Source organism: Coregonus lavaretus (genome assembly GCF_964263955.1).
Source record: "Coregonus lavaretus genome assembly, chromosome: 7".
Taxonomy (NCBI): domain Eukaryota; kingdom Metazoa; phylum Chordata; class Actinopteri; order Salmoniformes; family Salmonidae; genus Coregonus; species Coregonus lavaretus.
The window spans coordinates 28,590,463-28,611,769 of NC_139994.1; the positions used below are offsets into that span (position 1 = coordinate 28,590,463).

General features: G+C 43.3%; 1 protein-coding gene across 1 annotated transcript; it reads left to right on the forward strand.

Moving 5' to 3' along the window:
- Window positions 1-688: 688 nt before the first annotated feature.
- Window positions 689-21,234, forward strand: LOC311132115 (cell division control protein 42 homolog). Its single transcript, XM_084165312.1, has 6 exons — window positions 689-908; window positions 10,758-10,862; window positions 18,912-18,984; window positions 19,378-19,487; window positions 19,801-19,998; window positions 20,332-21,234. Exons 2-6 carry the CDS (start codon window positions 10,758-10,760, stop codon window positions 20,419-20,421), a joined length of 576 nt encoding a protein of 191 aa, XP_084021438.1. The 5' UTR covers window positions 689-908; the 3' UTR covers window positions 20,422-21,234.
- The last annotated feature ends 73 nt before the right edge of the window (window positions 21,235-21,307 follow it).

Sequence of the window (21,307 nt, forward strand, 5' to 3'; positions counted from 1 at the left end):
TTCACAGAATTGTCAATTTTATAGAAATGTATCCAATTTATTAATTACTAAATTGAGTTAACAGATAGTTAATCTGTAGTTCTTTAAGATAGCAACATTAGCGTTTCATTAATTGGGGGTGGGGAGAGGGACATACAGGTGAATATATTGATAAGCCACCTTGTCCTAAAGAGATTAAGTGTTTCTAAAATCCCTATAGGAAAAATGAATGATGGAAAAATGATTGGAACCATTTCCTTGTTTGACCGCTAGGTTTTATGGGTATTATGACTTGTACTGAGGTACTCTATAGTGGAGACGAAACTAACTAAATCTGTGAGCTTGGCATAGCATTTGGCAGGAGCAAGGAGTCTGGTTAGCCAGGCAAGCTATCCTCCCCCTAATTCACTGTGCTCAGAAAGTAGCCCACTGGTAAAAATGTGTTACTTACTCCTGCTAGAATAGCATTCAGTACTCACCTCACCTAACTCAACTCTCCTGTGGCATGCCTCACCACCAGGCAGGTCCAGGCTTGCTCTGAACTTAAACATGTACAGACTCTCACTGTGCACTGATCAGTAAAGCAATACTGCAGATTGATATATTGTGTTAGTGGAAAAACGTGGTTTGCCATGTTACCAATGTCAACCCCTCCCCACTAATGATCACCTGCCTGCCCTAATAAAAGCTATTCAAAGTTCTCACCCGTGTTCTCACCATTTGCCAAGGACAATGTAGGTAGTCTATGGAGGATGTCTCTCTTTTGCACTCTAGATTTTGTTACATAACTATGGAGGGAGGGTAGATAAAAAGGTAGTATATACTAACTACTAAATCCTGAGGGCTGGGTTGTTTGACACGCCTCCTTTACAGTGAGCTCTCGCGAGCGAACCCCCAGATGTAACAACGCCTGGTTGTGGACTGATAAGGTAGCTAACGTTAAGCTTTTGCAATCTTAAATCTGATTTATTAAATAAATCGTCAAATGTATGTTATGTAGAAAGAGTACACATTTACATTAAGTTTTACATTTGGAACAACTTAGTATATGTATTTATTTTAAAACAACCGCATTAGCAGTTGACAGCTAACTAACCCTAGCAAGCTGCTAAGAACGTTAGCTAGCATTTGTTTGTTGTTTTTAACTAGCTATGTGCTAAGAATGTCCATAGCAGATTAGGAAGATGGTATTCGTTTTTGTTTAGTTTGCTTCGTTATATATATATATAAAAATAATGACACTGGAAAATGATTGAATCGAAACGATTTTACAGGCCTTGTCTGGAATTTAGCTAGCTAGCAAGCTAACGTTAGCCTAACGAGTTATGGGGGTAAGTTAGGTAGCCAAGATATAAAACGCTCTTTTTAGTCGATTTGGCAAGCTCTAGTTGAGATTTGGTATGGCTAAACTGTTTTTTTTATTTGTTAGTCAGCTTGCTACCTTCACATTACCTCGCACTTTGTATGCGGAAGTGACAGCCAGTAGTTAGCTAGCTAGTAAGGAACAATGTAGTAACTAGTAAGGTTTGAAAGTGCTAATAACTTTAATTAGCTAGCTAGCTGGTTAGTAAGTTAGTTATAATTGTGTCCATACTATTCATGCCTGTATGGTATAGTGAAAAACAATTCTTAGGACATAACTTGCTTCTTTAGAGGTTGGCTAGCCTACAACCCTACTGTGGTAGTTAGCGCTATTCAGTCTGATACAATGCCTTATACTTTTTTGGGAACAGGTCCCAGCACCTCTGCAAGCCAGAATGTTTTGTCTGTTTTTGTTGGACAGAATTTAGAACTGGCATTGTTGTTAATTACTTATCTTAGTCTTACTCCTAGCCCAGCCCACAACCATAAAAAAAATCATAAGACCCTCATTGATTAAATGGTGATGTAAACCAGACATACTCTATATAATGACTAGATGGTATTGTCTCTGCCCTAACAATGGGAGTCGTTGTCGAAACAGGGCTCCGAGCGGCCCGTCTTTCCGCGGTTATGGCTCCAGAACTGACACACCCACTAATTTTAAGCATACAAATTAACAACATGCTGGTCGCGTAGTTCCAAACGTTAAATAGGTACACAAATCTCCGGGGTGAACCATTAATTTAAAAGATTAGAAATTGCATAAAAAAACGTGATATATTAAAGAAGAGGGTACAATACTGTGTACACACATGCTTTGTCCCGCAACGAGCCATTGTTTACAGACAGATGGCTTTTTGCGGAAGCTTCCGTAGCCTGGCATCCTTGATCAACCAAATCGAAACTATTTGGTTTCACCAAAATAAAGTTTCAAGTCAACAGAGGCATAGCCAATATCTCTAGGAACAATACTTACGATTCGTCGGATTGAATGTGGCCTTGGCTATCAAATAAGCATTTAAAACATTTCTATCCAGGGTCTCCCATTTTCCGCCTGTAGAAGTGGTAGATTACGTGATCTAGAATGGACTACAGTGGCAGCCCAGGCCACAGGCGGAAAATGGAAGATCCTGTATAAAAACGTGTTTTAAACTCTTTAATTGTTAGCGAAGGACACACTCGACCTAGTGAATCGTAAGTATTGTTCCTCGATATATTGGATATGGCTCTGTTGACTGGAAATGTTATTTAGGTGAAACCGAATAGTTTAGATTTGGTTGATCAAGGACGCCAGGCTACGGAAGGTTCCGCAACTAGCGATCTATCTGTAAACAATGGCTAGTTGCTGGGCGAAGCAATGTACAAATCACTTAGAGGGCAAACAAACTACTCATCCCATACAGCATTGCGGTCTGTATCGTCCATTCACAGAGCAGATAAAAATGACGTGACCCCTGGAATCTTTCCTTTGAACTGTTGAGAAACATGCCGGTTGTTGGTTGGGCGAGGTGTTGCATTTCCAATTTCTGTTAGCAAGCTAAACAACCACACACCGCCCTAAAATAAAGCATGAGATCTGTTAGCGAACACATGATGGCACTCGATAGCACTGTCCCAATTGCAAACATAATTTGTTGGTCGTGTTATAATCTCCTGTGGGCAGATCGAGCATCTGACCAAATTATGCAAGATTTTACCTCTTGGTTAAACGAGATTAGTGGTGTTAGAAAAGACCCAGGGTCTGTTTCTGTGGCGGTAGAAACGCTAAGGCTCATGGTTAGTGTCGTTTTTGTTGCTCTATGAAACCAGGAACCGACGGTAAATGTTTCGGGGGTTTTTGCAATCTCTGGAGAGAGAAAAACGTCTAAATTGCACAGTAATATCGCTAATATTTCATATCACCAATGGTTACGAGGATTGATAATCCACTTCCGGAACCTTCTTCTTCTTCAGTGGGGTTTATCGGCGGTTGGCATCCAACATTATGGTGCATTACCGCCACCTACCGTACTGGAATGTGGGCCAGAGACGGGGAGAAACTAAATCCTACCTGCCAACCCCGTTTCTCTTAAAAAAAGATAACAAAATATTTGAGACTATATCTAATGACGTTCTGCTCAATATACTCTTTAAACTAATTTCCTGTATCCCCTTCTCCCTCATACTAAATCTCATCCTCTCTCTTTCCCTCTGATACTGCCCACACTGTAGCAATACATTTACATTTAAGTCATTTAGCAGACGCTCTTATCCAGAGCGACTTACAAATTGGTGCATTCAACTTAGGATAGCCAGTGGGACAACCACATCTTGATCACAGTAAGTACACTTCTTCAAACAAGCAGCTGTGAGCAAAGTCAGTGCAATCAGGGACAACTACATCTCGATCACAATAAGTACATTTCTTTAAACAAGTCAGTGCTAGCAGGTGAAATAAGTCAGATGTTTGTTTAGACAAAAGACAGTGGTAGTAAGGGGGGGGGGTAGAAGGATTACTATTATACTATTCCAGGTATTCCTTAAAGAGGTAGGGTTTCAAGTGTCTCCGGAAGGTGGTCAGTGACTCCGCTGTCGTGGGGGAGCTTGTTCCACCATTGGGGTGCCAGAGCAGCGAATAGCTTTGACTGGGCTGAGCGGGAACTGTGCTTCCGTAGAGGTAGGGGGGCTAGCAGGCCAGAGGTGGATGAACTTAGTGCCCTCGTTTGGGTGTAGGGTCTGATCAGAGCCTGAAGGTAAGGAGGTGCCGTTCCCCTCACAGCTCCGTAGGCAAGCACCATGGTTTTGTAGTAGATGCGAGCTTCAACTGGAAGCCAGTGGAGTGTGCGGAGGAGCGGGGTTGACGTGAGAGCACTTGGAAAAGTTGAACACCAGACGGGCTGCAGCGTTCTGGATAAGTTGCAGGGGTATAATGGCACAGGCAGGGAGCCCAGCCAACAGCGAGTTGCAGTAATCCAGACGGGAGATGACAAGTGCCTGGATTAGGACCTGTGCCGCTTTCTGTGTAAGGTAGGGTCGTACTCTGCGAATGTTGTAGAGCATAAACCTGCAGGATCGGGTCACCGCTTTGATGTTAGCAGAGAACGACAGGGTGTTGTCCAGGGTCACGCCAAGGTTCTTTGCACTCTGAGCAGCTCCGTCTTGCCGAGGTTCAGCTTGAGGTGGTGATCCGACATCCACACTGATATCTGCCAGACATGCAGAGATGCGATTCGCCACCTGGTTATCAGAATGGGGAAAGGAGAAAATTAATTGTGTGTCGTCTGCGTAGCAATGATAGGAGAGACCATGTGAGGATATGACAGAGCCAAGTGACTTGGTGTATAGAGAGAATAGGAGAGGGCCTAGAACTTAGCCCTGGGGGACACCAGTGGTGAGAGCACGTGGTGCGGAAACAGATTCTCGCCATGCCACCTGGTAGGAGTGACCTGTCAGGTAGGACGCAATCCAAGAGTGAGCAGCGCCGGAGATGCCCAACTCTGAGAGGGTGGAGAGGAGGATCTGATGGTTCACAGTATCAAAGGCCGCAGATAGGTCTAGAAGGATAAGAGCAGAGGAGAGAGAGTTAGCTTTGGCAGTGCGGAGAGCCTCCGTGACACAGAGAAGAGCAGTCTCAGTTGAATGACCTGACTGGTTAGGATCAAGAAGGTCATTCTGAGAGAGATAGCAGGAGAGTTGGCTAGAGACGGCACACTCAAGAGTTTTGGAGAGAAAAGAAAGAAGGTATACTGGCCTGTAGTTGTTGACATCGGAGGGATCGAGTGTAGGTTTTTTGAGGAGGGGTGCAACTCTCGCTCTCTTGAAGACGGAAGGGACATAGCCAGCGGTCAAGGATGAGTTGATGAGCGAGGTGAGGTAAGGGAGAAGGTCTCCGGAAATGGTCTGGAGAAGAGAGGAGGGGATAGGGTCAAGCGGGCAGGTTGTTGGCCGGCCGGCCGTCACAAGTTGCAAGATTTCATCTGGAGAGAGAGGGGAGAAAGAAGTCAAAGCATAGGGTAGGGCAGTGTGAGCAGGACCAGCGGTGTCATTTGACTTAATAAATGAGGATCAGATGTCGTCAACCTTCTTTTCAAAATGGTTGACGAAGTCATCCACAGAGGGGGAGGAGGAGGATTCAGCAGGGAGGAGAAGGTGGCAAAGAGCTTCCTAGGGTTAGAGGCAGAGGCTTGATATTTAGAGTGGTAGAAAGTGGCTTTAGCAGCAGAAACAGAGGAAGAAAAAGTAGAGGAGGGAGTGAAAAGATGGCAGGGAGTCTAGTTTTCCTCCATTTCCACTTGGCTGCTTCACAGTCTCTATTTCCTGACAATCACACTTTCCTGATGGATGCTTTCCTATCACGTTGAATGTCTTATTCAACTGGCTGTGTCCCACCCTTAATCTTGTAAAAATAGCCTCCTCTCTTCTGTCCCTTCCTGCCGTCCTCCCCTCCCCTCCTCTGTACCTGAAAATAAATGCCTTCTCTTATTATTTATATTCCACTGCTCCTGCCATCTCTGCACCATCACTGTATATATCAGTCTTTTTGCCTCTGCCTTGCTCATTGACACTTCAACATCAACATCCCCACTACTAAGTGCTTGTTTAGCCTGTTCATCTACTGCCTCGTTCCCCTCCTCCCCCACATGGGCTGGAACCCAAGTAAATCTTATCTGAATACCCATCTGTTTAATCCTGCCATGGGTTTGTAGCACCTCATAAAGCAGGTCTTGTCTGCTACGTGGGCTAAAGGACTGGAGACTATTCTGTCTGGCTTAACTTCCTCCACCCACTGCAAGGCCAACAGTATGGCCATCAGCTCCGCCGTATATACAGCCAGATGATCTGTAATACGTTTCCTGACTTTCACCCCACACTCCTGCACTACAAATGCTGACCCAGTACGTCCTGTCCTTGGATCTTTTGAACCATCTGTGTAAATGGCCACAAAATCCTGATACAGTTTCCAGACGTCTCTTAAAGAAATCAGCTGGATCAACCCCCTCCCTATCTTTCTGTATTCTCTCCAACACTTCTAGATCAACTACTGGAGGCGGGAGTAGCCATGGTGAATTTACAGGAATAACTACCGTTGGACTAAACTCCCTTCCATACGGTCCCATCTCCTTCGCCTGGGTATTACCCACCCAACCAAAGCTCGTGTGGGGCAATCGAAAGACGTGGCTTCATGGTTCCCACCACAATTGCAACGTCACATTTTCGTCACTTTTATAACACATATGATCTTTTCCACAACATGGACATCTCGGCTTCTCCGTTCTGCAAACACTTGAAACACGACCAAAAGCTTTACAGTGATCACACTGCATTGGTCTTGGGAGAAATGCTCAGACTCTGTAGTTAATATACCCTAACTGGACTTGCATAGGGAGAGACTCCATATCAAAAAACGAAAGAACAGCAAGACTCGTCACTTTTTCTTCATTCACCACACGATTCATCCGACGTGCATCAATCACTCCAGGAATATTTTTCATCTCTTCAACATCGACTTCCCACGAGACGCCAGATATAACCCCCTCGAGGGTTGCCCTGTTCCTAAGAGACACACACGGCACTTCAAACTTATCAAATCGGGTGAGACGCAACACACGTTTCTTCTGATCCGCAGAAGCACAACAAATCTAAACAAGGCCGCCTCGTGATCCTCACAGCCTTCACTCTACCCAGCACTCTCTCCACCAGTTTGGATATCTCAAATGGATTCCTCAAGATTGGTAATTCGATCAACTGCTCCTCATTTACAAACTGTACTCCTACAGATACGAAGTGACATTCTCATCACTGTACTCTACTTTGCTCCTTTTTCCATTCTTTTGGACAATATTCAAATTCTCGTTGATTCTACCGCCATTAGTCAGAATCCACTTCATCATACGCTTCCGCCATCTTTTTCCCACTTCCGGAACCTCTCGTCGGTGCCTTATTTAGGCAGAAAGGCAGTCGAGAGGAGGCAAGATCAGTTGGGAACAGTCTAGCCAATGAGAGGGCAGATACGCATGTAAACAACCAACATGCCATGTGCGTCCAGTTATATCAGTACATTCGTAACAACATTACGAAACTACTATTACGCTGAAACGCAACATGTAAAGTGTTGGTCCCATTTTTTCATGAGTTAAAATAAAAGATTCCAGAAATTTTCTATATGCAAAAATAGGCTTGTTTCTCTCAAATTTTGTGCACAAATTTGTTTACATCTCTGTTGGTGAGCATTTTTACTTTGCCAAAATAATCCATCCACCTCATAGGTATGGCATATCAAGAAGCTGTTTAAACCGCATGATAATTTACACAGGTGCAACTTGTGCTGGGGACAATAAAAGGCCACTCTAAAATGTGCAGTTTTGTCACACAACACAATGCCACAGATGTCTCAAGTTTTGAGGGAGTGTGCAATTGGCATGCTGACTGCAGGTATGTCCACCAGAGCTGTTGCCAGAAAATGTAATGTTAATTTCTTTACCATAAGCCGCCTCCAACGTCGTTTTAGAGAATTTGGCAGTACGTACAACCGGCCTCACAACCGCAGACCACGTGTAACCATGCCAGCCCAGGACCTCCACATCCAGCTTCTTCACCTGCTGGTTCGTCTGAGATACCCCACGAGACAGCGGATGAAACTGTGGGTTTGCATAACTGAAGAATTTCTGCACAAACTGTCAGAAACCGTCTCAGGGAAGCTCATCTGCGTGCTCGTCGTCCTCACCAGCGTCTTGACCTGACTGCAATTCAGCGTCGTAACCGACTTCAGTGGGCAAATGCTCACCTTCGATGGCCACTGGCACGCTGGAGAAGTGTGCTCTTCACGGAGGAATCCCGGTTTCAACTGTACCAGGCAGATGGCGTTGTGTGGGCGAGCAGTTTGCTGATGTCAACGTTGTGAACAGAGTGCCCCATGGTGGGGTTATGGTATGGGCAGGCATAAGCTACGGACAACGAACACAATTGCATTTTATCGATGGCGATTTGAATGCACAGAGCTACCGTGACAAGATCCTGAGGCCCATTCATCTGTCACCAGCACCTCATGTTTCAGCATGATAAGGCACTGCCCCATGTCGCAAGGTTCTGTACGCAATTCCTGGAAGCTGAACATTTCCCAGTTTTTTTTCATGTCCTGCATATTCACCAGACATGTCACCCACTGAGCATGTTTGGGATGCTCTGGATCGACGTGAACAACCGCTTGTTCCAGTTCCCGCAACTTTGCACAGCCATTGAAGACTAGTGGGACAACATTCCACACTCAACCGCCTGATCAACTCTATGCAAAGGAGATGTCATGCTGCATGAGGCAAATGGTGGTCACACCAGATACTGACTGGTTTTCTGATCCACGCCCCTATTTTTTTTTTTAAGGTATCTGTGACCAACAGATGCATATCTGTATTTCCAGTCATGTGAAATCCATAGATTAGGGCCTAATGATTTTGTTTTTTTTACCAGGTAAGTTGAGAACACACAAATTTACAGCAACGACCTGGGGAATAGTTACAGGGGAGAGGAGGGGCGGATGAATGAGCTAATTGTAAACTGGGGATGATTAAGTGGCCATGATGGTATGAGGACCAGAGTGGTAATTTAGCCAGGACACCAGGGTTAACACCCCTACACTTACGAGAAGTGCCATGGGACTACAGAGAGTCAGGACACCTGTTTTAACGTCCCATCCGAAAGACTGCAATGTACCCAATCACTGCCCTGGGGCATTGAGATATTTCTTTAGACCAAGAGAAAAGAGTGCCTCCTACTGGCCCTCCAAAACCACTTCCAGCAGCATCTGGTCTCCCATCCAGGAACCGACCAGGACCAGCCCTGCTTAGCTTCAGAGACAAGCCAGCAGTGGGGTGGTATGCGCTTGGGTGGTATTTCAATTGACTGATTTCCTTATATGAACTTTAACTCAGTAAAATCGTAGATCAAATAAATCTCACTTAGCAAATTAGCAGTACACACTCATAAAACAGGTTTCCATCCAACATTTATATGTGAGTAAAGTACGTCGGATAAAAAAATGTCACAACAGGCGTGTTGGAAACGGCAAATTTGTCGGTACACTTTCCAAATGTCGACAAAATAAAATACGCTAGACAAAGTGGGATTTTTTTTGTGTTTAAAATAAATTAGGCGAGAAATGGCGTTGGAAACCCCTTATGTGCAAATAATGATATAATAACCATCATATCGAATTCAACTTGGAGTCACGCAATGATATGTTATGTGGTCCTCCCACAATGACTCGGGAAAGCATGCCGTTTATTAGGCTACAGATGAAATAAGTTATTTACATTTTCATTTTAGGCATTTAGCAGATGCTCTTATCCAGAGCGACTTATGATGAATTTCACAGGGTGGTGAAAGTGCATGGTGATGATCTTGATGCTACCCTCCAATAAATATTGAGGGTCTTATTCTGGTGACATGATGATCGATGCTTGGCTACCATTTGACAAATAAAAAAAATCTCGCTCTTATCCATAATAACCTTATTATGTAGGTAGCCTACCTGCACTGTAGCTGCGAGCTGTTGGCTAGAGCGTACGTGCCAAGACCAGAGTGGGCACATTTGCTATATAACGCAACTGTTGTTGTGACAAAACCATCAGTAAAGTTAGAAAATGCGATGGAAACCCATTTAACTCTGTTTTTTTTTATTCATTACATGGGAATTTAACTGCAAAAGTTATTTTATGTGCACTACGTCATCACGCACAGCCTTTTATCTGCAAGAAGTCAACTTGATGGAAACGTGCATTTATTTTTATGCCTAATCTTTTAAATTTATTTTTGGTATTCGCATACATATCTGTCGTCAATTGGATGGAAACCTAGCTACAGACCTCCATACAAAAAGTCCCCACTTTGTCTGCTTATCGCTGTATCTCGCGTGGACAGATTTTGACGGGAGTGGAGCCTCTCGCTTAGCCTGTTCCTGTCTGTGTGCAAACCCATTGCAATTGTCTTTTTTATTGACCAAATGAGCAGGTATGTGTATTGCTCAGCAACATACTGGTCACAGGACCTTGTGCTGTAAACAGTGTATTACACAGCCACCCCTGTTTGGACTGTCTGACAGCCTATTGTGTGCACTTGGAGCTATTAAGATGCGTGGCATTCTTACCACTTGTTATTCACAAACACACGATTGGAGCTGTGGCCAAGGGGTCATACAATGGTGGTGTCTGCTCTCACTCTCGTGCCCACCCGCTCATGATGTGTGTTTTTGCCTCTCTCGTCTCTGTCTCTGTCTCTCTCTCTCGTTAATCCCTAGTGTGATAAACCCATGATGATACGCATCTCTTCTCGAAGTTATGAGAACAGCTACCAAATAGATTGCTGATTTTTGTCTTCCCCGATTGGTCTGAAGTTTCACTAGCGTCAGTACATATTCGACCCTGTTTCTGTCTCCCTCCCTCCAGATGCAGACCATAAAGTGTGTGGTGGTGGGTGACGGTGCGGTGGGAAAGACTTGCCTGTTGATCTCCTACACCACCAACAAGTTCCCTTCGGAATACGTCCCCACGGTGAGTGGCACTGGAGTGTTGTCAAGAAAGGTTTTGAGCGGAGAGTCAGGGTTTGTCAAGTATCTAGGCTAGGGGGTATGCAACAGGAGGCGCTGCAGTTTGTGCCGTTTGTTCCAGACCATTTCTAACACATCTTTGATTCAACTAATCGATTTTAAACCACTATTGGATGAATCAGGTGTGTTAGTGCTGGGCAGGAACAAAAGCCTCCACACACCGTCTGTCATTCTTTATGGCTGGAGTTGCCAATCATTGGTCTGTGCAGAATCTCAAATATAGAATGGGTTTTGATGAGAAGGTATTTGTTTTATAACTGAAAAGAGGAACGCCTTGAGGAAGAGCCAAACCCGTAAGGAAGTGGTTATGGACCAAAAAGCATGAGTCAGACTACAAGCCTTTTCATACTATTTGCCAAAAAGGGATGAAAACCGACAACTCAGTCCAACTGAAATAAAGAAATACAGTAGGTAGCCAGGAATGGGTAACTTTGATGGGGGTGGGGGCCACAAAAAATCTTAACTTATCATGGGGGGCCGCAGTTGATCACGGGTCTGCGTACCCACAGCCATACCCCAGAGGGCCTTCAAAAGGGGGGCCGCCAGTTGCACATCCCTGATGTAGCCTAATCCTGTAGCTCACCGAGTTGGGACTCAGCACAGCAATGGGGTGCTGCAGACGGTGTGTGATGAGTAGCTGTTTCTATCAGACCCATCTCTCTCTCTCTGGCAGTAATCAGCACAGTGCTGTACCAGAGCCTGGCAGAGAGAGAGTCTGTCGACTCAGCCCTCTCTGTCCTCTGCCCAGTCAGGCCCAACGGGGTTTCATATTGTTGGCCCATGAAACAGACACCAACTGTCTCCATGACATTTCTCTGTCTGTCTATACAGTGCAACAGTGCACTCTTCTCATAAGAATCACGTGTAAATTTAAGATGTTTTATTCTAAGCAGATTACTCTCAAAAACAATGCACATGGTGTTGACAACTACTGGTTGGTTTGATTTGGTAGGTATTGAAATACTCTTACATGTCATACATGTAAAGAAATAGGCTGAGAACCTACAACCGCCTACTGTAGACTTATAATGGATGTATGTAGTGCATTCTTATAACCTTTCATTTATTGGTGAATACAGTTCTTGTACTACTGCATTTGGGAGTTGAAACATCTGAATATTGGTGTAGTGTGGACAGTCACCGTTGTAGAGGCAGGTTTTTTTTACCCACCAGTTTCTCTGTTATTAGTCCTAGCTCTGTCCAAACATATTATCGTCATGACGGTCAGAGATATGTTTTTGACTTTGCTTGGTTGCTCTTCAGTGTGTTCTGCCTGCTGCGCCTTTCCACTGCGTGCCCCACCGCCTCACTCTTTTTATGTCTAAACTTGAACTGCCCTAAGAAGCCCTGCCTCCCATGGTTTCTCAACCCAATAGAGACAAACTGTTCTCCCTCTGGATCAGAGAATGCATTAGCTGACCAAGGGTGTGTGGAAGACTGAATGGTTGCATCTTAATAGTCGAAAGTGTCTTCCTCATCTCCTCGCTTTCATCTGTCTCCACTGATGTGTAAACACATACAGTTGAAGTCGGAAGTTTACATACACTTAGGTTGGAGTCATTAAAACTCGTTTTTCAACCACTTCACACATTTCTTGTTAACAAACTATAGTTTTGGCAAGTCGGTTAGGACATCTACGTTGTGCATGACACAAGTAATTTTTCCAACAATTGTTTACAGACAGATTATTTCACTTATAATTCACTGTATCACAATTCCAGTGGGTCAGAAGTTTACACTAAGTTGACTGTGCCTTTAAACAGCTTGGAAAATTCCAGAAAATGATGTCATGGCTTTATAAGCTTCTTATAGGCTAATTGACATCATTTGAGTCAATTGGAGGTGTACCTATGGATGTATTTTAAGGCCTACCTTCAAACCCAGTGCCTCTTTGCTTGACATCATGGGAAAATCAAAAGAAATCAGCCAAGACCTCAGAAAAATAATTGTAGACCTCCAAGTCTGGTTCATCCTTGGGAGCAATTTCCAAACGCCTGAAGGTACCACGTTCATCTGTACAAACAATAGTACGCAAGTATAAACACCATGGGACCACACAGCCATCATAACGCTCAGTAAGGAGACGAACGTACTTTGGTGCGAAAAGTGCAAATCAATCCAAGAACAACAGCAAAGGACCTTGTGAAGATGCTCGAGGAAAACAGGTACAAAAGTATCTATATCCACAGAAAAATGAGTCCTATATCGACATAACCTGAAAGGCCGCTCAACAAGGAAGAAGCCACTGCTCCAAAACTGCCATAAAAAAGGCAGACTACGGTTTGCAACTGCACATGGGGACAAAGATCGTACCTTTTGGAGAAATGTCCTCTCATCTGATTAAACAAAAATATAACTGTTTGGACATAATGACTGCACAAGGCCGGAACGTTGTCAGGAATCTCCCACCCAAATTGAAGGAATGTCGCTCATGGTCCACACTACAAAGACAAACATGTACTCTAAAGTAATAGAAGTTAACACTGTTACTCATTCCCAGGTGACAGCCATAAATGACTCCTTTTTAATATAATACCTAAAGATGGCAGCATTGATTAGTGTTTAACACTAATTGACATTTTCCAAAGCAATGGCAAGAACTGGATACACCATTTTCAGTCCCTTTTTTGCACCCCACCTAAGTAATGGTAGGAGAAACATTGGTTGGGCTAAAGAGAGAGTGTTTGGAGGACAGGGTTAGAATTTTCCTTAAGTTTGCTGGGAAAAAAAAAAAAAGCTTGGAAACTATTCTGCCCTATGGGAGTCACTGTCTACGCAGCATTGTGTGATGGAGACGAAACATGAGAAATGTCAATGCCATTCAGCAGCATTTGGGACAAAGCGTAGTGGTTTCGTCAGCACATATAAATGAGCTGAGTCAGACAGTTTCTCATTCTTACTGAAGAGTAGGTGGTTTCATTGCCTCTACAGGGAGGCACCTTCAAAGGAACAAGAACGCCGTGAAACATTCGTTATCCAACCTAAACGATACCCTACTTACACAACACAAGAACGCTACGCAAAATGGCGTTATTGCGTCAAGTTATGAATGTCGGGGCTCCACGCGTCTACGTAGTGTCACTATGCAATACCATTTTTTACGTAGCTACTTGTAGTTCTTCCATGCGTACATATGGTATAAATCAGGGCTTACTTAGTTGACAACATGGTTCCCTTTGACCAACTACCACTCTGTCATAGACCGTTCTGTGAAGGGAACTAAAGTGGGGGATTTCCATGTGGTCTATATGATGGAATATTGGCCTAGGTTATGAAACTGAACCTAGCCACAGCATGACCCATATTCCTGTATCCATACGTGTACCAAGTATGATGTATGCCTACTGTAAACTCACGCTCTGTGGAAAGAAATAATACAAAAGAATCCAGTTCATGTAGATTGTTCTAAAACCATTATTTGGCCAACAGTAATAGGCCATGCATTATTTTGATTCCTGCTATGAAAGTATCTGCCTCTCCCTGTTTCACTGTCGGCTGCTGACTCTTATTCCCTCTACCCACTGTGCGCACGGAGGAGAGAGCAATGCATTCTGAGAAGCACAAGCATATGAACGTTGCTCAAAATGCTATTGCGGGGAAAATACAGTTTTCAAAGCAACTACTGTTCTAGTTACATAGAGGAGAGTCACAGATTTCTGTGAGTGTATATAACGTATTTCTCACCTCTTAATATTGAGTTCATGGCACCACTTTACAACCGGAGTAGGCTATAGTTAGTATGGTTTTGATTTGCCCGCGGAGCAGCGCGTGAAATTTGCAATGACTAGGCTTAGTAGTTTTTGTTGGACATTAGCCTTCATTTACTGATAGCCATGTAGGCTAATTGATTAATCAATCTAGCAACAATATCACATTTAGAGTTAGTAATCTAGCGAAGTGTCCACTTCCTCAGGTGGTGAATAATATAGCCTATAGTCCAAAATGCTCAAAGATGCCGGCAAATTCTCTGAAGAGCCCAAAATAAATCAGATCATTCTGGATCCAATTTTGACAGGTTGCACATCAAAATATCAATGATGCATTTCCTGGATATGTTGGATGAAACGGCTTACTTTTTGAATCATAGGCTACCATCTCAGTTGTCTTACTTGGCACTGGAATACAATTGTTTAGAGCCCTGCTGCTAATGTAAAGAAACTGTCCCTTATATGTATATTGTTGTATTTGTTATCGAGCAAAATAGTTACATTTATCACAATATGGATTGTTGGCTATATCGCCCAGCTCTACTGTATGGTACAATACTTTCTGCTGCAGGGATTATTAACTAGATTCAGCCGCCGGATGTTTTTTTTCTTGAGCGGATGATCAGGGGGCCAGAATGTAATTACAAACAATTAGTAGACTGCAAATTGACCACAAGAAGCGCAAACTGATATAATATTTGACTAAAACATAATAATTTCAAAAATTCCTTACAGTATATTATACAGTTTATACAAATGTATCTCTCTATTATGCGTTGGAATACTTTGGAACAGATTTCCCAAATTAAAATAACTTGGAGCAGATTTGCTGGTGTTTTTACAGTCTTATGTCCAACAATTAAAAAGCATAATTTTTATTGCTCAAAAGTTGGGGTGCCAAGTAAAATCACGGCCCACGGGCCGCCAGCTGGTGAACCCTGTTCTACTGTAGAGTACAAGACTTTCCAGAGGTTTGGAATGAGGAAAAACCTGTCACTCACTCATCTGATATCTAATAGTGAAAGAGGATACTTAACAGAGACATACTGACACCAGTATAGTAACATCAAAAATAAAGTATTGAGCAACTTTTAACTTTTAAGCACTGCCTCCATGTTCATCAGACAGTTCCATGGTTGCCATGGCACAATGAGGTAGCCTAGGCAGAGAGCTCTGTAAATATTGGGTGCGTTTGTAAAGACACACTGGCCATCTACTCTGATTTCAGCACTCTCGTCTGAGGGTGCATTCATAAATTCACTCTGGCTATCTACTCCAATTTCAGAGCACTCTAGTCTGAATGTGCCAGAGCGCAGAATAACTGAGGAATTTGCGAACGCACAACACCCGTTGAACACCCGTTGTAATTAAATTGTTGCCAGCAGCACAGTTACAGTCACCAACGCTCTAGATAACATGAAAACAGCCTAACCAGTTCTGCTAGGGCGAGTACAATGGTCAGAGTGAGGTGTTCTCTCATTTGTCTCTGGAAGTAGCTAGCCAACTTTAGCCAGTTAGCTTGGGTGCTTGACTGCCGTTGTGTGGTCAGAACGCTCGGATCAACCCTACTCCTCGGCGAGAGCCTCCAGTGTGTGCTCTGAAGGCTCCGAGAGCGAAGCGCTCTGAATTTACGAATGCCCAGAGCGCACTCTGAGCGCACTCTGGCACTCCAGAATGAATTTACAAACACACCCATTGTATATGTTTTGTTATAAAAAAATGGTAAATGTTTTGTTACATTGAAAAAAAATATTTGGGGGGTTTTAATTGCTCTGGGTTTTGTTCACATACATCTGGTTGTCTTGACTCACAAAGTTGCAGGGTTTAACGGGTTTAATCCGGCCCGCGAGATGATAAAAAAAATAAAAATAAAAAGTGCTGCAATTTTTCTATAAAATAAACTGCTGTTCCAATTGCGTCCACTGGATGGCGCAATAGCAATTGTGTTAAGCAAGCAAACTGTTTATACCGGGGCAGAGCAAGTAGGTCAAGCACGTGCAGCCAATGAGCTACTTTGTTTTGCCCGCAATAGTTATTACGGCTTCTACTTTTAACATTATGTGCTTTGGCACCCTCATTGCCCCAATATGTCTCTGTCAAAAAAGAGAAAAGTGGACGCAGAGTGTTCCAAGAAAAATTGTCATCCTATTTATTCACGGAATTGAATGGGAAAGCTGTATGTTTGGTGTGTTCAGAGCATGTTGCAGTGCTGAAAGAATATAACCTTCGTCGCCACTATGTGAGTCTTCATGCCGACAAATATGACAACTTTCAAGGACAGCGGAGATGAGAGAAGGTGAATGAACTGTTGGCGGGTCTGAAGAAACAGCAGTCTGTGTTTACTCACAGCCGAGACATCAGTGACGCTGCAGTGAAAGCTAGCTACCTCATTGCTAATGAAATCGCAGTGGCTTCAAAACCATTTAGTGAGGGTGAATTTGTAAAAACATGCATGATGAAGGCAGCGGAGATTGTGTGCCCTGAAAGCGGCAGGCTTTTGCAAATATCAGCCTGACAAGAAACACAGTTGCAGACAGGATTTCCGATCTTTCAGTGGATTTGGACAGCCAGTTGAAGCAAAAAGTAAAGTCATTTATTGCGTTTTCGGTTGCAATTGATGAAAGCACGGACATTACAGATGTTGCACAACTGGCCATTTTCATCCGCGGAGTTGATGACACATTGACCGTCACCGAGGAGTTTGTGGAGTTGGTGCCGATGACAGATACGACAGCAGCTGATATTTTTACCGCACTCGTCGGCGCGCTGGACAGGGTCGGAGTGGACTGGTCCCGCGCTGTCAGCCTGGCTACAGATGGTGCGCCCTCAATGATCGGGAAAAAAGCAGGCGTTGTGACAAAGTTCAGAGAGAAAGTGCAATCTGCAAATGGAGGACGTGATTTTTTGACTTTTCACTGTATTTTGCACCAGGAGGCTTTGTCATTAAAGATGGATAACGTCATGAAGGTGGTCATCCAAACTGTTAATTTCATCCGATCCAGAAGCCTGAATCACCGTCAGTTTGACAGCCTTCTCAGAGAGAAAGACCACATCTATGGCCTGCCATACCACACTGAGGTAAGATGGTTAAGCCGAGGTGTTGTGCTGAGGCGTTTCTTTGATTTACGAGAAGAAATTGAACAGTTCATGGAAGAAAAGGGCAAACCAGTGTTAGAATTTCATTCCGCAGAATGGATGCAGGACCTTGCATTTATGGTGGATGTTACAGAGCACCTGAATAACTTGAACAAACAGCTGCAAGGGCGCAACAAAGTTGTCACCCAGTATTATGACAGCATACGTTCTTTCAAGTTGAAGCTGTCATTGTGGGAGACGCAACTTGCCGGTGGTGATGCAGCTCACTTCCCCTGTCTGAAAAATGTGTGCGCGACCCAACATGTGGCAGCCATGAAGCGGTTCAAAGATAAAATAACGGGACTGTTACGGGAGTTTGAGCAATGCTTTCAGATTTATGTTTATATGTTTTTATGTTGATGTGCTATTGTTTTTAATTTATTTTATTTGTATATTTAACCTATTCTTGACTCTGTGGTTCTTGCACTTGTTTGGGGAACAGGATTTCATTATTTTTATCTACATTTCTGCCTGAGAAATGACACCCTGATATAGATCTGTGATATACTTCTGTGAATCACTGAGGCATTGTGTGTTTGTGTGTTCTTTGTCCTCAGAACTTTCAAATAACTTGAGGTGTTTTATGATTAATAGTGATGTTGTGCTTTTGGACACTGTCCTCAGGCTCCAGCTTTATGTTTATATGTTTTTATGTTGATGTGCTATTGTTTTTAATTGTTTTTATTTTATTTGTATATTTAACTTATTCTTGACTCTGTGGTTCTTGCACTTGTTTGGGGAACAGGATTTCATTATTTTTATCTACATTTCTGCCTGAGAAATGACACCCTGATATAGTTCTGTGATCTGTGAAACAGTTCTGTTAATCACTGAGGCATTGTGTGTTTTTGTGTTCTTTTTCTTTAGAATTTTCAAATAAACTCGACGTGTTTTATGATAAATAGTAATGTTGTGCTTGTACTATTTTGGACACACTGTCCTCAGGCTCCAGCTTTATGTTGTATGTTGATCGTATTAAAACAAAGAAAACAATCTGAAGTTGTTGTTTTTAAGTTATATATACCATGATTTTTCCGGTCCGGCCCACTTGGGAATAGATTTTCCTCCATGTGGCCCCTGAGCTAAAATGAGTTTGACACCCCTGACTTAGAGGATAAATCATTAGGGATTTCAATCTGTCTCTTCCTCAGGTGTTTGATAACTACGCGGTGACAGTGATGATTGGAGGGGAGCCCTACACTCTGGGGCTATTCGATACAGCAGGTAAAACAAAATGGCCGCTCCGCTACATGAGCTCTTCTTAACTACAGTGTCTTGAGCATCTTCTCACTCACCATGGTCTGCTTGTATTACATTCACATTGTGCTTACATTGGGATTATGGATCGTGTTTCTCTCCAGCCATCTAAGCGTTTTAACATTGCATGGGTAACTCACCTTGTGCACTAGCCTATGTAGTGATAGCATGTACCATGGTGTCTAAACACGTTTTTGTGTTTGTGAGTTAGTCTACAGATGGTTAGTCCACTGAGCTCAAATATTAGCTAGATAATGTAGAGTTCATTGTGTAGTTGTCTTATCTAGGCTTGTTCTTGCATAGGAAAGGTAGCCTTGATGTAAACTCCAAAAATGTTTCTCTCTCTGTTGCCCTCCTAAGGTCAGGAGGACTATGACAGACTGCGACCGCTCAGCTACCCCCAGACAGACGTCTTCCTTGTGTGTTTCTCTGTCGTATCGCCCTCCTCCTTTGAGAACGTCCGCGAGAAGGTGTGTGTGTGTAGAATATAACTTTATTGTCCATTGGTTAGAACAGAAATGTGTCTTCTGCCTTTCCCAACACCCCCAGATATATACACACAAACACATACGTGACTTGTGTTTTCTAGCCCATGTCTTCACACCCGTGTTTCTCTATAAACATAGCATTATGTTCCTCTTCCGTGTGTTCTTTCTCTCCCCTCCCTCTTTCTCCATTACTCACTCCTGCATAAAATGATATATAACATGAAACCCTCCCATACTCAATGGATTTAATATACTGCAGGATCAGAACCAAATATGCCCTCCTCCTCTCCCACAGTGGGTCCCAGAGATCTCCCACCATTGTCCGCGTACGCCCTTCCTGCTGGTGGGAACCCAGATGGACCTGAGAGACGACAGCAACACAGTGGAGAAACTGGCTAAGAACAAGCAGCGGCCCCTGGCCCCCGAGAGCGGAGACAAGCTGGCCCGGGACCTCCGGGCCGTCAAATATGTGGAGTGCTCCGCCCTCACCCAGGTGTGTGTGTGTGTGTGTGTGTGAGAGAGAGAGAGACACAATCTCTATCTACTAAGTCTGGCCCTCATTCAGGGAAACAGGAAATGGTGGGTGTAAGTGGCTTGTGTGGTTTCTGAAAAGTAACTTCCTCTAACTTCCTCTCACACTGTTCTCCTTTGTGTTGATAGATGTCATACTTGGAACTATTAGCGGATGATGGCTACTGTTGACAGCATTTCATAGTGCCATCTTGTGCAACTGTGGACATTGTGAAACTAGGATAGTGGGTCAATAAGTAAATTGACTTGACTTACTTATTCCTCTCTTTTTCCCCTCTCTCTCTCTCTCTCACAGCGAGGTCTGAAGAACGTGTTTGATGAGGCCATCCTGGCCGCGCTGGAGCCGCCAGAGACCAAGCCCAAGAAACGCTGCGCACTCTTATAAAACATTTAAATGGGGCCAAAGAGCCAAGTGAAAGACCGAATTTAAAAGACAGACAGGCGGACACAGGAACAGACAGGAAGGGGTGTAGAGGGAGCAAGAGAGGACAAGTGAGACATTTGTTTAACAGTGCCTTCAGTGATAGAGGTGGATAGGTAATAAACAGAGACATAGAAATACATCACAATATGTAATAGAATGTATATCTATGGTTCTGGTAACAAGCTGATCAATTCTCTTCCTAACCAGTATAGTCCTTATTAGGAGACCGACGGAGCAATATAGGGAAGAGACAAGGTTTTGAAACCCCTATTGCCTTATAGTTACAGTACAAACAAAATGGGCTTGACAAAAAGAGGAAGAGACTGTGTGGAGTTTATTTTGTGTTTGATGATACTAAAAACTGACTGGAAAATGTTGATTAAGCTGCGCAATCTTGACGTGCACACACACCTGCTTTACACCCTTCAACCCACAACTGCTTTTCTCTTTCAAACTGCCCGCCGTAGTTTTGAAAATCCTGCTTCTACAAAGATTAATTGTTCTTCTTCACTTGCTATCTGACATCATCTCTCCAATGGGAACTACAAGCGCTTCTTACTTCCTCTTGGTTTTCACTGCTCCAAAAAAGGCAATAACATTAACTGAATTTCCACTTGCCATTTTTTTTGCCATTTATTGTTTTGGAAATGATGGTGTATTATTGATGATAATGAGAGTATTATATATTTTTTGGCTCTTTATTTCTGGGGGTCCCCTAGTGGTTAGCGGTTTGGACTCTTGAGTTGTTGTTTTTAAATATATGTTTTATTATTAGTTTGATGGTTGTGTGCCAATGTGTTGTGTCACTGGTTTCATTTAACAATCATAATATGCCTCTAATGACTAT

Coding starts and splice junctions, on each gene's coding strand:
- LOC311132115 (XM_084165312.1), top strand. CDS start 10,758: ATGCAGACCATAAAGTGTGTGGTGGTGGGTGACGGTGCGGTGGGAAAG. Junction 18,985..19,377: donor GGGGCTATTCGATACAGCAG/GTAAAACAAAAT, acceptor TGCCCTCCTAAG/GTCAGGAGGACTATGACAGA. Junction 19,999..20,331: donor AGTGCTCCGCCCTCACCCAG/GTGTGTGTGTGT, acceptor TCTCTCTCACAG/CGAGGTCTGAAGAACGTGTT.